The sequence below is a fragment of the Callorhinchus milii genome, unplaced genomic scaffold, assembly GCF_018977255.1.
Source record: "Callorhinchus milii isolate IMCB2004 unplaced genomic scaffold, IMCB_Cmil_1.0 Scaffold22, whole genome shotgun sequence".
Taxonomy (NCBI): domain Eukaryota; kingdom Metazoa; phylum Chordata; class Chondrichthyes; order Chimaeriformes; family Callorhinchidae; genus Callorhinchus; species Callorhinchus milii.
In genome coordinates, this window is record NW_024704763.1 from 4304330 (window position 1) to 4322095 (window position 17766).

The window sequence follows — 17766 nt, forward strand, 5'->3', positions numbered from 1 at the left end:
TTACACTACAAGCTGTATCCTGTTGGTTTGTTTGGGGGTTGGGGGGGAGGGAGGAGAAATCTATTTCCTTTGTTAAATAAAGGTTCGATCCAAGTCACTACACTGTATGCTTCCTTCCTCAGTTGCTCCCTTTCACAAAACTGTAGTCATTCATATTTGTTGGAAAAGAGGTGTGGTAGGCTGAAATGGGCTCTCAATCAACATTATGTCCTATTGTCATAATGTTCAATTCTTTTTAAAGTCTCCGGGAAGGGGGTGGAAAGGAAGGAGGTGGTGAACATTTAATTGGACCGTCTGAACGTCTTTGTTGGCGGAAACCATTAAAATATTTTAATGCCATGAAAATAAGATTGTCTATTCTCAGTGCAGAAAACAATCGAGACAAGCAAAATTTGACCTACTCCTCTGTGTAAACTCCTAGTTCAGGTTCTATGCCAGTAATATCATGGAAAGAAGAGCACAGAAAGCCCAGATCAACATTCCACTTTTGAAATATTTGTGTAGTGCATGTTAGGACATAAGACTCCAGGTACTGACTACCAATTTATTGAAATTCCCGTTGAAGAAGATTGGAAATCAAACCAGTCAAGCATTTTAATAGGCTCAGAAGATGTCCCTTGTGTATTTGCTGGTAGACTGCTTGCTGAAACATGGAGGTATTAACTCGAAACAATGAGGTGTGACCATCATTAGTGCCCTGAAATGGAACTTCAATGCACTCGGGAGGAATTCAGTATCATTTCAGGCTCTTCATATCAATTTTTTTGTAGTTATTCGGTCCCCACTGATGTATTAAAGCCCAAATGTGGAACTTGAAAATCGTTGAGGTTTTATACTTATCGAAGTCTCTGGCACTAAGAAAATGTCTGAAAAGAAAGACCAGTGGTACCCAAAAAGAGCCCAAAGTACAAAGTGAAGGTAATATGACTAAATGTATGCATGTATAAATGTATATATAAGTCTTCATATACCTGAGGTTCCCTTTTCAGTTTTTGTGCATGATAACTCTGTTGAGTCAATGATCTTTTCACCACACCCTGGTGCCGGAAATGATAGTAATCATCAAAAATCTGCAAGACAAAAAAGTTCCATTAGTCTTAAGACAAATTATAAGGAAACAGTATCACAAACTCAATTACAAAACCTTCCGAGAGAAAGTTAGAGAAGTAAAAAAAAGCACAAAATATACAAGTGTTATTTCAGAATACAATAAAAATGTTGTCAAGTATATTACAGACCAATACATTATATATGGATAAGCACTCCTCAGTTCTGTTTAATACTATTCAGCGCCTTGCAACGTCTTCCTGACGTGAAAGGGCTATACAAATGTAATTCTGTTGTTGTATGTGGAGTATAAACTTTTAAAAATACAACATTTGCCAACAAACTGATGCAAGTATAAAAAGGCCGTTTGTGGGTGTAAGCAGGGCTATGCAAAAATAACACTTTGATTGTGACATTGGAGGGGGAGGGGGAAAGCTTAAAGCAAACGAGATGTTCAGTAACCACATTTCCACCTAAATTAATTCAACTTTCTACTTTACAATTTATAGTGATGGGAAAGCAGAGCTAGCAATACATCAAACATGAATCATCATCAAAAGGGCAAGTTTAATTTAAAACGATGATCCCTTTCATCAGATTTATAGCAGCAAAACAGCAACCTAATTATTTATTGTTGCTTTGTCTCCCATATCAATGGGATAATGGAGAAGCTAACTGAACTGTCAGCTACTGTTACAGTAAACTCTGCCAATTGAACACTCTGCTTTATCTTGTTTTACATTCTGCTTCTGAGAGGCAGAACACTTGTTTGTGAGTGTGTAAATGATTCACAGCGCTATCAATGCACAAAGTCTTGTGACTGTTTGCAGCTGATTACTATACTTCATTTTTTAAGAGACTGAATTACTCAAGGTTCACTATAAAAATACATCAAATCAGCTATGCATTTATTGGAGCTTGCACCAAACGGTTTTTGCATCCAGTGTTTCTGTAACTGAATGTTTGAGTTTGCACAAATAAATCTTGCTTGATAAAAAATACAAACAATGAACAATGCCCAAAACCAGTCAGTCACTGTATACTGCTTATCTCCTCTTCCTCTCCACCTCCCCAAAGAGAACTGCTCTGTAAGGAGGGGGTTGTGGGGAGATGGGAGAAAGAGGTAAGCAAGGTGAGCTGGAGTCTAGGTGACGTTGACATGCTTGGGAAAGGAATGTTGGAATAGAGTCAATCCTCAGTTGTAGTCTCGGGAGTCCGTTTCCTGAGCCAGTTCTGTCGGGTTACCCCCTGAAATGGGTAATGTCTTAGCTGGCCAAACAGCAGAAAGCTAAACAGTCCTCTCAATGGCAAGTTATGTGGTTTTAGCTGGTTAAGCTGTGGCAGTACTCCAAAGCACACTCTGGGTCTCAAGGTCCAGGTTCTTGCAAAACTATGCTTAATACTGTACTCTCTGGAATTAGGTAAGCAGGGTGCATCCCTCATATTCTATTCCCGGCAAAAGGAAATTTCAGTGCGAGGTGTCAAATGTGGAGCTCAGGCTGTTTTGGATACCTCCAAGTATGGGATGGGTTTCCCCAAATGCTGCTGTGCTCGGCTATAAAAAGTCACTATACCCAACAGTAATAGCTTGTGAAGCGCTTTTGAGTTTGAGGTGATGACACTGTAAAAATGCAAGTTCTTTCATCTGGAATGGAATAGTTGGTAAAAGAAAAATGATTTGTACGCAGCCCACGATGAATCAAAATGAAAGTATGGGGAACTCAATACTTGCAGAAAAGTGCGTTCAGCAAGACCTGAAATGAGGGATTAGTTTTATAATATGGATTGAGGAATTTTATATTCCAGCATTTCTGAAAGTTGCATTCAGTAAATTTAAGGCCACTTAAGTCGAGGTTTAAACCACAACATAAAAACCTGGGTATTTTAGCGGGTCGATTTATCATTGAATGATTCAGAATAACCATCGGGTGACAATAATGTATGGGATCAAATTTCCAGTGTATAATATTTCCATGAATTACAACAGACGTGCAACTTAAGATACAAAAATTTCCCTGACATACATACATCCAAATGTAGGTCATATGCATACTGGCTTACATAGGTCATAAGCTGTTGGGACACCATCCCACGTGAAGGACGCTTATATAACACCACCCCACATGAAGGGTACTTATATAAATGGAAAAAACTTTTTTTGGACTGAAGTGACATATTTCCAATATCTCCTTTTGAATATGCCCAGTAAAATGTGTCTGGTTTATACTACTAGCACTCAGCATGGCATGGCTGTACATTTCAAATTAAAGTGCAGTCAGGATCAAATGGCCAGCAGCAAAGATATTCCATATTCCAACAGGTAGCAAATGTAGTCACAGGTCCACCTGCAATTAATTCTACCACCTTTACAAAAAGAACCATAATTTGGGTTTATTTCAAATCAATTCAGATTTTCCTTCAAAACAGTAGAATTTTAGCAGTTTAAGTCCTATTTGCATTTGATGACTGAAATAGGTGCAGCAAAGTCACGGTTAAATTCACAAGGAGAATCAGTGAAGGTTACAGCAGCACAATCTGGACTCAGGTATATTTGATACCCAAGTCTGTCAACTGATTCAGTAGTTAGCAATGTAATGGAAAACTCATTGGCCAGTTTAGGTTTTTAATAAGGATAGTAACCGTTTATAAGGCATTACAGTAGACTAGCTGGACAAAATAAAATGATGAAACACACAAAATAAAAGGAGTGGTGGTGTATTGTGAGAAGCACAACAGAGACTGACAGAAATGTAGTCGACAATCAAAAGCAACACAGCAATCACTTTGTTTAATTTGGATAAGAAGTTTCATTTCATAGATCAAATTTTCATGAAGAAAGGATTTATATTTTCAGATCTCATTTTAGCTCAGTTATAAGCACTCCCACATCTGGATCAGAAAGTTATCAGTTGAATACTTATGAAGGCTGGCACTTCAATGAGGTGTTGAAGGAGTGTTGCACTGTCAAACGCCACCTGTCTAATAAGACAGACTCTGCTTGTTCAAATTAACATTAAAGATCTCAAGGCATCATTTAAACCAAGGTGGGAATTTTTCCAGTTTACCTTTGTCAAAAAAATTGATTATTTACTTCATGGCTGTTCGTTGTTGTATGTTCATTGTTGTATGCAAATTGGATGCTGCGTGCAAATTGGCCACTGAGTTTGTCTGCAAATAGTGCTTTGAGACGTTTCAATACAATAAGGAGACATATCAAATGTAAGGATTATTGATTTTAATATTATCTTATATTGTTGATGTCTCAAAGTGCTTTACAGTTAATTGCTTCAAAATCAAATTACTGTCAAGGGACTGGCTGGCACTTCAATGAGGTTAAGTATCACAAAGTGCTTTTATAGTAATTGCTGTTCAGTGTAGTGACTTGAGACAAAAAAAGCAACCAGCAAGGTCCCACAATGAGCCACAAGGCGAGTTTTATCTGAAGCACTGTTGATGAGGTTTACAGGAAAAACTCCCTTCTCTTTTTTGAGTTGTGTCATGGGACCTTTAACATCCTCTTGAGTAGGCAGACCTTAGTGTCATGTCTCTAGCAAAGAATGGAACCAACAGTCAATGCAGTACTTCTGCCGTGCGACACGAGTGTCAGCCTCACACTACGAGACTTGAACCCATAACCTTCTGACCCAGAGTAGAGAATGCTACTAACAGAATCAATCTATAGGATGACAGTAATAAAAGGTTAGAATGGTCTTGATATTTTGATAGGAGCCCCTTCGGTAGTGAATGTCTTAATAGCAAAGCATTACCTTTCTCCAATGGTACAGTAAAAGGTGGATTCTTGAATGGTTATACAAATGCAAATATTGTACTGAGGGACTGTACCTCATAGCTTAACGCAAACTGTGTCCAGGTGGATGGTTTCAAGGTAGAACAATGCAATCTACTTCAGATTAAATTGCAGAATTTGAACTGCAACAGAAGTGCGTCACAAGTGTTGGTTTGGCAGAACAAAAGCCTGAAGAAATTTCAGTGGCATTTGATACTCTGTAAACTGATTTGATATTTTCTTTACAGTTTATAATGTGACCCTAATTAAAGTTACTGCCAATGATGCTGGAAGTTGCTGTGGCTCACAATGGTTCAAAACAAAGCCACGTTTCAGTGAAAACTTACTCAATTTTATTTGAACACTTGTAAATATTTGTGAATTATACTGTGATCTATTAAGAATTACCCCCTAGCCTCACAATTCTCCTTTTCCTACCAGCATTAGATTACGAAGTGACCTAGATAGAGGTAGCATGCAACAGAAGCCGGAAGGATGCTTTACCTCATTTAGTATTGGATATCAGTATCATTAAGTGACAAAGATGATCGTGTTCTTTCTGGTTAGTTGCAAACACAGGGAGGCATCAGTTTTCTTAAACCACAATCAGCCTAAGCCAGATATTAATTAATTTTCAGGCATCAGAATAAGTACTCTCGAGCACAGTGACCACTAGTCTATGAATCTCCAGTCCCCCAACACACAGCAACTTAGACTGAAGCTCCAGTGAAACACTGTTCCACAACTGTTCTCTTTCAAACAATTCCTTGCCTTGAGCTTCCTGCAGACAGGTAAGCTAAGAAGCTCAAATCATAGCATTTTATTTCTCCTAAAGCATAATACTTTATTTTTTGACCAGACCTACTTGTCCAAATATTTTTCTCTATTCCTCTTTCTACCCTTCATTTACCCCCTTAAGCTTTATCGTATCGTTACATGCACTTCATTGCCACAGTGACAGTCAACGTGACTGCAGAACTGCCTGGATAATTTTAGGATCTTGTTGCTCTCTACCTTAAATCACGTCATCAATAAGCAATCTGGCATTTCATTTATCAGCAATAATCCCAATTAATCTTCTTAAAAGATAAGAGTTTTTCAAAGGAGGAATTTAAAATCCATCACAAGGTTTTCTGCTACACTGCTGGATTTTGTTATTCAATATGTATACTGAATGAAGACCAAGGGGGTGGGGGCAGAAATGCGCCTAGGGGGAAAAAAAACAGCACTGGTGAGATGATAAAGGTAAAATGTCATTCTATTCCAAACATTGTGTTTCTAATATCCCTTATTAGAGACATTAGAATTCACAGATAATCAAAGGCACAATTTACAATTGAGCTGTATAATAATACCTATACGGTTATAGGTAATACAGTAAGGATTCTGCATGAGAAAGCAGCACTGAACACAATGCCACTTACATTGAACTTCAATTCTGGATTCCTTTGCATTTCTACAACCACAGCACACATGTGCTGACATGTACAAATATCTGCATACAAACTGTGGCATTCCATGTCTCAGATAATCCCAGAGAGCATGCACGCGTGGCACACTTCAGCCTATCCGCTTTTACTTATTTGCACAGAGCACCAGCTGAGAATGGGGGGAGGGATAGAAAAAGAAATTCCAATCAAGTTTCAGACATTTTTTTTAAAAAGGGATAAAATATAAAGCGCATCTACAAACAACTGAGTATTTTGCACTCCTGTCCCACATTGCAGGTGCACTCAGGATCCAGATAAAACAGTTAGTAGCATATACCCCTTATTCTTTTTTGTACTTGTCATTTTCTGTAATGCTATAGGTTGAAATGGGTGGGGAGGGGGAGGATGGAATGTAAGCCCTTATCCATAACAAAGATATTCCGTAAATCTTACCAACTAACCTCACTGCAGTTAGACCTCTCATAATTCTTATAGAAAGATAAGAATATAAAGAGTGTATAACTAGGTCTCTTACTAGGTCTAAATTCCAGGCAGGGCGAAATCTTTGGCAAGTTTCCTTACCTCATACTCCTAATAATAATCCCTCCAAAAAACAAACAAAAAAATAATAAATTGGTACGACTGTGCGCAGTTTCATCCACAAATATATGGTCAATTCACTTTACAGAATATTCTGTGAAGCGTTTTGAGACGTCTTGAAGACGTGAAAAGCGCTATATCAAATGCAAGGATTATTATTAACTATGCAGAAGCCAATTGCTAAATGCATCTATTCAAGAAACCTACCTTACTTTGCGGGATGAGGCATTATAACTGAAAAGGTTTGCAAATTGTGGTGGAACTGGCTTTGAATAAATGGATGGTCATCTGATTAAAAACCATCACTACTGAATCAGCTACAAGTCTGAGGCATTACCAGTAAACAGTTTAATTCAATCAGCCGAAATGGGGTATGAATATGGATAGGCTCCACTCCAAGGATCCACGTATTGCGAAATTCTCTTCACCGCATTCATAGGGAAATCTGAAACAGATTTCCTCCAAAGGCAGATTGCCTTTTCTCACAAACCAAAATATAATCTGAGTTTTACTGCAATGATTTTATTGCAACGTAATCTACAGTTACGCTCCCAACAAAGGTAAAAAATTCCAGTGCTTCATTTTTTTCAGTGAGTGGGGAGAGAGGGGGGAAATACGATTCCAGCTGGATCATCAAAATAGCAAGGATAGGATACAGTGCTATTGAGTTATGTTTCTAGTATCTCAATGTGTATAGCATAAACAAGATGGTTTAAAATAAATCCAGTCAGTAATTGAAGCAATCTGAAATGGAGCAGCTTTAATTTGCAACATTTAAGCTTGCGCCATTAGATTGGTACAATCAATTTTTGACAGTAGCACTTACAATTTACCAGTAAACAGTTCATACTGCATGCTCTACTTTACTGCTAAATTGATTATACTGCTGACAAAGTCTGACTAATTTAACATCAAGCTAATGTGCATTAAAAAACAGAATTTGTCGAGCATTTCTCCAATTGAACTAGATACCATTATCTCAACACACTGCAATGTTGCATGAAGGTTATTGGAATTACAATTATTTATTTATTTTAATTAGCTATCAAGAACCGAACACATAGATGACAGTAAGAAAAACTATTTTCTACTGGTTACATCTCAGAAAACGGTTGATGAGAATTTAGATGTTAAATGTTCTGCAGCTTGCACAAATCAACCAGGACATGCAGATCCACAAAGCACAAATCCCATCATAAATCACAGAGGACATGATTCACAAAGCACAGCTCCCATAGCCCAAGACCATAGTAATTATAGCTTATGCGAGGGTGAGTAGCCAAGGGCAATCACACTCCTGCTAAAGTGATCCCAAGTGCAACTCCATTGCCACAGTTTAAAATCTTAATGCAATTTTTGTTTCCAGATTTACAACGTGCGCTGGATAAAACAGGTTCTTTTCAAAGTATTTTTATTTCCACCTGGGTCAAATAAACTATACAATTAAGAGCAACTAATGAGTACAGTACTAATATTTCAGGTTTATAATAAATTTATAAAACATAATGTTTTTAAACAGCGAGTCAAGCGCAAAAAAATAAGCTATTTCAAATCAGATAAGGACAATAGCAGCTGATGGTGAGAAGGAACGGAAACACACATTTTCATTATAAAATCTGCCCCAACCAATGAGCTTTTTCTATAGCTACTACTTTGGCAGTCCAAGGTAGCTCGGACTTGGATTATTAGAACGTTAGTATGCTCAACAATGATCCTTCAGGAAATGAATCAGCTGCACTTATACAGAGTGCACATGCACAGTACATGATGTTGGGACTCCCATTTCAGTGTCCTGTTAGAATACTATGCTTGAGTATATAGACACTGAAATTAAGAATATTCTACAATTCTGTGCAATCTTTCAAACAACAACATTATATTTTAGAGCGTTTTTCAAGTTGAGAGGACGTCCCAAAGCGCTAGAAGGCAATCGTGTTTACTCCCACAGTGTGGATGAACAGGTTTTAAAGCTAACACGTGCCCCGTCTCCTCCCAGGAGGGAAAGAAATTGGCATTATCTTTTTTCTGCAATTAAATATTCAGGCACAATACACTGGGATTGTATTAAAAGGAATCACTATAGCTCTATTAAAAGTAACGAGTCTTTAACTTATCGTTAAAAACATTACACCCAGTTCATTGACTGTTGGAAAACACAACTAATACTACCATAAGTGCATTTCAAGTTTAAGATTTATTAAATTGTCTCATTGTTTATTTCCTCATTTAATCCTTATTTCATCCAATCCTCATGGCACACAAAAGTCCAAAAGGAAAGCAAGGATCGAAAAATCAGTGTAATCCTTGGTGATCAATACTTTCACTTTCAGACAACTGCCTTAACTGCTTCTTATTCAGATTTTAATTGCCCTCTTGGGGACAGTTTAATTTGTTCATGTTTACTTTCTTGGGTGCACATCTATTTTACATATTCAATGTTATACTAAAAGGAGTCTACTTTCATGCATTAGGTCACCCTTACTTCCTGGTTATTAGACTAATATTGCAAACTCTGGAGTTGCGATTTGATACAGATGTCAAAAATTGGCCAGAACTAAAGGAAGGACAGACCTGCCAAAAAAAATTGCTTTTTCATGGAACTTTGTTTCCAATAACTGTGTAATTCACAATTGGGTTCAGCTACTGAAACAGCTACTGTAGTGTCAGTCAGGTAGTCCTCGCAAGGATACTGCAGCAAGAAATGCACAATTTCAGAATTTAACATTTTAGAGGTAAAAAAAATTGCACCTTCGGAGATTCAACAAAGCACAGATTATTTTGTTTCAAAGACCACTTTGCACATTTCGAATCAGAAATATGTAGTTTAATGGTTACAAAATGGATAGTTCTCCATTGACACTAATTTTCCATCCAGGTTATTAGGGGTGGACAACAAATAGTAAAACGTTTCTCTACACATAACTTATAATAATCCCTCCAAAACCCAAAACAATAATAAATTGGTCATTTTCAATCTACGACTGTTTGTGGGACATTGCTGTGTGCAATTGGCTGCCGCGTTCGCCCACAAATATACAGTCAATTCACCTTACAGTGCATTCTGTGAAGCGCTTTGGGACGTCTTCCCGACGTGAAAAGCGCTATATCAAATGCAAGGATTATTATTATTATTATTATTATGTGCATTTCATGCAACATACAGTGTTAAAGTACAGAATACAATGAGAAGAGACTTGGAAGAACCTCCCGAACCTCTTACATGAGGGAAAATGTGACTGGATGGAAAGAGCCATGGTAGGGGAGAGGGGTGGAGGAAATTGTAAAAAAAAAATCTTTTACTCATTGACTTCACTTAAAAACTGAATGCAACTGAGTGCAAACAGGCACCTATACCAGCACTTATAATTAAAGACTGCAGGACAAGAACCAGATGTTATGATCACAGATATTTTCCCCCCAGAAAACCAACACAAGCCTCCATGTATGTGCACAAGGAAATTACTTAAAAGCATAGGTTGGTTTTATGTGCGCACTGAAAAAGATGAACTCCAATCATCAGTACATTTTCTTTCTGTGGACTAACGTTCATTTCTTGTGATACTAGTCTTGAATTTCATAAGCCTTGACAAAATTCAGATCAAAGGGGGGTAGAAGTACTGTAATTAGTGCAACATTCTGCCACTAAAGTTTAATATGCAGGGAGGAATGAAGGGAAATAGCTAGAACAATAAATTATTATACTTATAATATTGCAAGTATTCGGTTTTGTTCAAGGCTCCAGGAATTTTCTGAAAGAAATTTAATTTTTTTTTAAACAAATGCCTCCAACATGAATTCTAAAGATCCTCTAAGATACTGGAGGAAGAAAAGGAGACACTCTTACAAATATTTCACCCTCCAACACAATAAATTGAAATTTTCACTGAATTGGTTTGATTTTTGCAACAAGTACATTCCATTCTTGGTTTAATAAAACTCAAGCACATCCTGCAAAGGCTTTTAGTTTTACTCAGTCTGTGTGCAAGAAACATGCCTTAACAATACCCTGAAATTAGTATCAGGAAATTATGTGAGCGTGACTTTCACAAGTGAGATAAACATATATGACTCACAACGAACACTTGGGATTGTTTTAGCTTGTGACATTACACCACTAGCCTCAAAAATCCTGCAGTACTGATTACTTTGAATTCTTTAGTCAATTGCTAACCTCATGTTGATTGAAAAATTGAGCCAGAAGAGAGGCAATTTCAACTTATGCAAACAGTGGACATTATAAAGTGATAAAATAAACCAAAGCTTCGTTCAATTTGTTCTCAGATTCTCTAACACTATAGAAAGAGAAGGAAGATATCCTTGCCAACAAATACATGTCTGCCCATAAATACAAGCACTACACTAGGCAACTATTACCCGTGAAGCACTGAGAGACTGACTTTATACTGGTATCAAATTCAAGGATTATTACTGATTACTAGACAAAGGAGGAACTAACTCCTTCACCAGAAAACAGTTTATGTAATTCAGGTTACTCCTGTTAGTGTAATTCTGGATCTGCAAGAGATTAAATGTAGGATTTGTTCAACTAAGTTTTATTGCGTAAATTTGTTTAACTCAGCCTGGCAGAATACATGCATAGAATCTTCAATACAGGAATATTTGACATACCACAGACATTCCTGAAGCCCCTTTTTTTAAAAAAAAGGAAAAAACACATCGTATCACAGATAAGAAAAATGCTGGAAATGAAATAAAAACAGGAAACATACAGTAAGTGAACTCAGCATCTGAAGGAAAGAGATAGGTTAATGATGGATCCCTCCCGAGCAGTAATATCCGTCTCCTTCAGATGCTGATTAACCTATTTGGAACTTCCAACAGTTCCTGTTTTATTGTAACAGTTCACTTGCAATGACACTCCAATTGATCCTGAAAACCAGTCAACATTCTGGATAAACAATGAAAGAGAAATATAAAATGTTATGGAGAAAGAACAGAAAATTGGGATTGGAGTACTTAGCTTGAGTACCCATTTAGGTTTGATCAGCCAAACAACCTCCTCCTATACTGCAGTTTCTAGGATTGTATGAGAATACAAAGTTAAACACATTTACCCAAGTGGTAATGTATTTACATACACATTGTAAAGATCTGTAAATACCATTTGTATTCCACTTGTGTCAGTGTCCACAGACTCCAGACTATGAACTAACAAGCAGCCATTACAGGATAAAAATGATCTCACTATGTTGGTAACGTATTTCCTATATACCTGGCGTTATGTAACCTAGGTTTGGTTCTAAACAAGAAAATATTTTTTACAGGCCTCATTGCACTGAAAAATTTCAAAGCACTTTAAAGTAGTTACTGTGAAGTGGAGGAACTTCCTGTATTTTGTAGGCTGCTCACAAGGTCCCACAAACAGTCAAAATGTGAATGATCCAGATGCATAAGGTAGCAATAATCAATAATAATAATCCTTGCATTTGATATAGCACTTTTCACGTCTTCTAGACGTCTCAAAGCGCTTCACAGAATATACTGTAAAGTGAATTGACTGTATATTTGTGGGCGAACGCGGCAGCCAATTGCGCACAGCAATGTCCCACAAACAGTTGTGGATTGAAAATGACCAATTTATTATTGTTTTGTTTTTTTGGAGTGATTATTATTAGGCGTGTGGAGTAAGGAAACTTGCCCAAGGTTTCACCCTCTGCCTGGAATTGAACTCGGGTCTCTCACTTGCAAAGCGAGTGCTCTAACCACTGAGCTGCAGGACTACACAATAATTGGTATTATCAACAATACCAACTTAGAAGTACTGTATTCAAAACTTAAACAAAATGCTTTTGAAGGTATTTAAAACTGAAATGTAAACCTTTTACTAAATTCCAATTGGAAATTCCAATTGCCACTTTGAAAACATTCCTTGTGGATCACAGAGGCTTTTAGTCCACTCTATCTTCACTTTGCTCATTTGGATACAGTCCGTTGTTACATGTGGTGTGAAAAGGCAAAAAATGTAATGCTTCATTACAAGTTCCAGAACACATTCTGTAAAGATAGATTGAAGAAACGCTTTATCAATTTATTCAATAAGTCTTAAATCCAGTTGTAGCTCCAGATACAACTGGAATGCAATTACCATGAATTTAGTGCTGATCATAAATAAAGAACATACACACACACACACAAAAAAGCAGCAAGACCACATACGAAGTGGATCACTGGTCATGTGAGCTTCTCCAAACAAATAGTTTCTTGGAGTTCATGCAGTTAAAGGTTTAATCTGAAACAGAAGGGCATCCAAGCAATTTTAAAAACATGTTGTGTTGTCTGTAGGGCTCTGTCAATTACAAAGTTGTTGGTGCTCACAGTAAAGGCAGCAGGTTTGCCATGGAACATTACACACATTTGACAGATGCACATGCAGCAGTCAATATATTAAACAGATTGAGACATTTAACAGTCAAAACAGTTGGGAGACTGGCACTGGTGATGAAACACCAGCTACTCATCCTACAGAGCAAAGTCACATTTGAGCAGACAGGCCAATTTTGTGCAGATATTTTAGTTACCAAATAATACAGATTTTAGCCTGGGTTTGTCGCCAAGCTGTTAATCCATTACTGTACACATTAGCCTTTAGAAAACTAGTCAGAGAAAGGTAATGTTCACTGTAAATACTTTTGAAAATTAACCACAGTATTTTTTTCATAAAAAAAGCACCAGGGTAACTAACACGTGACTCAATCCCTCACACAGTGATGGAAAAAGGCTGGATTCGGATTCTCTGCAGCAAAAACTTCATCAACCAATTATAGTGGTTAATCTGACATTTTCATGGACAATTTACACAGGCATCAAGTGCTGAATCACAGTACAAGGACCTCCAGTGTCCCTTGAACTCCAATTTCTATGGCAACCTACTGTCGTGCACACACAGTTATTTCTCTTGGTACGAACTGTGGATAAACATTCCAAGCCTTGAACTCTAGGAACTAAATGTTCCTGCAAAAACGGGAAAGTTTTAATATCGAATCCTAGGCATACACACACACAGATACCCCGAATAACACTAATTTCTAACAGCTTAAAAAAAATCACTTGCATTTTATTCAATTTCCTTTAGCAATATTCAGAATTTGTATTTCAAATAATTATTCAGAACATTTTAAACTAAAGAACACCTCAATGGAAAGAGGAAATTCTTACAATATATTAATATTGGTGTATTGTTCCCAACGTAAAAGTGATTTTTTTCTGAGGATAGGTTTGAATCAAAGACTCACTGACCAGACTCAAATATAAGGAATGTTTATTTTAGCAAAATACTGAAGGGTTTGGACACTTGTGGTACTGTATCCCAGCAGTTAGTGAGCATCACTGCTTTCAGGACAAATGGTGAAAAAGGGGAACACAAATCCTCCAGCAGAGCTTAGTTGAAGTCTTTTCTAACTGAACTTGGTTGCACAAATCCTTCATGTACGTTATTATTGTGGAAGAGAATTGCTTAATAAACCGTAACTGAATAAAGGATAATTCACTGTTACAAAATAGCAACTCGGGAGTTGTACTCCAGATCCTACTTCTCACTCTGCTCTCTAGACTCACATTATAGAGTGCAAAATACCTTATTGTGGGGCCTGATTAGTCTGTAAACTATTCATGTTTTGTAATGAAACTGACAGTTTCTTTACTTCCATTCTTTGCACCCGTAGTATTCAGAGCAGAGAACCAAGGATTGCTACAGGGACAGCCATCCCAGCAATTACCTCACTGCTGAATTACATCATCTACCGTGGAATATTTATCTAAACAAGGACACGCTCAGGTTTTTTTTTCTGTAATTACAAACTATTTGTAACTTTACTTATTTGTAAGTTTCCTTACTCCACACACCGCGGTTTACTTGGCAGTAAGTAGGAAGTGGATTGTTAGTCGACTGACCGATCACTTTCCAGGGGTAATAATCCCTCAAAAATCCCTCAATACACGGCTGTTTGTGGTACACTGTTGTGCAGAATTGGCTGATGCATTTAACCTACAAAATACAGTCAATCCACTTTACAATATAATCTGTGAAGCGATTTGAGACGTCTCCACATGATCAGGTGCTTTTTCAAGTGTAAGGATTACCATTGCAGTTTCACTGTATGTTTGAATTTTGAATTGGTGGATTTTGTAACAATATTTTCCAAAATACTACTACAAAGAGGCTTTAGAACTGAAGTTAGTAGAAAATATCTCCCTTATCATGCCGTGTAAATCTATGCAACACTGCCTGGGTCTTTCATTTCTTGAATGAAAAACAATCGAAATACATCTAAAAAGAATGTATCTGCACACCTACAAATAGCATGGAAAAAAGGAGTGCAGTTGAAGCCTTCAAAATAAATAAAATCGAGTGAAATCTGTACATTTAAGTAATGGTAATGATATCTGGAATTTGCTGTTCAATCTGGGAAAATTCAGGCATGCAAGTAAAGCAGTTTAATCCGGGACTATAAAGCAAAACCTTAATGCTCCTTTGAATAAATTCTGGAACATGGCACTGCTACTTTGACTATTAAGAGCTGCACATGCATCAAATTAATGACACCCATAGGATAAATTCAAACATTTGTTAAATGGTGACTGGTAAACTGCTGCAATTAATGATCTTTCAATGCTTTCACAGGTTTAAGAGTTCATAATGGAAACTAAAATGTCAGACATTAACTCTCAGGATACTAACAAATGTAGAAAAGAACAGTATTGTGTGGAAAGGACTCAAATCAGGTCATCTATAGAACATTAGCCTAATGGGCATTGAATGAAGCAATCCCACCGTTACTGAAGATGAAGCTGCACAAATACAGTGGCAACAATGCACTTTGGTATGGGTGACCTACTTTGCAACATTATTAAAGGGGTCCACCTTTCTCAGCCTCATGGATTAGAGATACAACTTGGCTCTGGTGGTAGCATTTGTGCCTCCTGATCGTTTGTATTCATGCCCCAGATTGGGACTTAAACTGTGTAAATACTGGAGGAATGCTCCATTGTCAGAGGCGCTGTCTTTCAAATAAAACATGAAACCATGTTTGGAAATGCATCAAAGATAACATTGCAATTGCGTCACAAGTACAAATCCAATGTGTAAGGCACGTTCAAAGACACCAAAGACACCTATTCTGGTAACAGTAAAAATGCACTGCAGCTTGAAGTACTCTTTTAAAAATCAGCTGACTTCATCATATGTCACCTGAATTTATTATGGTTCAATTACCCAAACACTTGTGGAATTCCAGCTTAGATTTTATTGGGAACTAATAAGAACACAACACTCACCAGAGCCATGTGAGGCAGATTTCACTCGTGGGCTTCTGGTTGCTATATTGAAAATGCTCAAAGCAACAACTTGGGTTAAATAATGTGACCTTGTCCTTTGATGCCTATTGAAATTAGTAAAAAAAAACAAGTCCATTTAAGTTTGTAGCAACCCAACATGTTCAATGGAAGATTTTTTAAAATCCAAAACAAATAGGTCAGTTGGTTGCTTGGCATAGAATTCAGATGGTGAGCGCTTTTCAAACTGCATTTCCAATTGAACCTGTTCAATCAGATTCTAGGAACATGCTGTAATTAATAAGCAGTGCCTTTGATACTCAAACTGAGGCAAGAGTGAGGATTTCCTTTGCTGCAAAATAACTGTCTTAAGTCATTTTTGTGTTGAGTTGTGCCTATTAAAAAGGACTGCTTGCAGAGAGCTGATGGGCAGCTGGGGCAACTTCTTCCTACAGATTCCAATGTAGAGAAATATTTGACACTTCAGCAGCTACACTAACTACACACTGTGCTATTTTCTTGAACCAGGATTTATTAGTGTCCCACAAGAATTGTTTTAAATCACGCTGCATGCTTTTTTTCCCCCCGCCAACCTGCACCATATGCATCCTCCCTGCCAATTCCTCCATCACCCCTTCTTGTCTCACACATTCCCCTAGCATCTTTCCCCTCTCCACCGGACTACAAAAATGTCCACTCCCTCTGAAACAAGGCTCTGACCATCAATGACCTCATCGTTGATGAAAATATCGACATCAAGAGGCCACACCACCCGGCTATACTTCCCGCCATACCCCACATCCCAACTGCTGTGGCGGTGGTGTGGCCCTCATCACCAGGACCTCACTTACTCTATCCCTTTACTCCTCTGGCTCATTCCCCTCATTTTAGAACCTCACACTCTACCATTCCTCCAATCTTTCCCTCAAAATTCTCCTCATTTACCACCCCCCCCATGCCCCCCCCCCCCACATAAAACCTCCCCCATCTTCACCTCTGACGACTCCACCCTCCTAGTTTCCCTCTGTTCTGAACGTCTCCCCATCCTCGGCAACTTCAACCTTCACCATCTCCTCCTGCTCTATCTCTTCAGTCTTTTCCACTCACAACCTCTCCCTCCACATCCACTCTGCCACCCAAGTTCATGGCCACCCACATGACTTGGTAATTACCCAGGGCCTCAGTGTCTCAGATATCACAATGACAGACACAGCCATCTCCAATCATCATTTCATCACCTTTAACTCCTCAATCCCTTTCTCCACCATCACTGAACCCACCTCCATCTTTGATATCATGGACCACTCCATCCTCCTCCACCACCTCTCCTCTCACCTCAACCTTCAAGGTTCTGTCCTTGAATGGTTCTGGTCTTATCTCTCACACTGTCTCCAATTTGTTTCCACCAATGGTTTCTCCTCCAGACCCTGCACAGCCTTGTGCGGTTCCTCAGGCTCTATCCTCGGTCCCCTCCTCTTCAAACTCTACATACACACCCTTAGTGACATCATCTGTAGACATGGGGTCAATTTCCACATGTATGCAGATAATGCCCAATTGTACCTCCAACCTCGATTCCAGGACAACTGACGTCCTGACAGACTGTCTGTC

General features: G+C 38.0%; 1 protein-coding gene across 2 annotated transcripts in view; it reads right to left on the bottom strand.

The window, feature by feature from the left end:
- The window catches only part of LOC103188561 (furin), a 62013-nt gene that overhangs the window by 32616 nt on the left and 11631 nt on the right, over nucleotides 1–17766 (bottom strand). For both annotated transcript variants that reach the window (XM_007908603.2, XM_042343067.1), the window contains exon 2: nucleotides 972–1070. In XM_007908603.2, the coding sequence (XP_007906794.2) occupies nucleotides 972–1070 (99 nt within the window). The remainder of the gene's footprint in view (nucleotides 1–971; nucleotides 1071–17766) is intronic.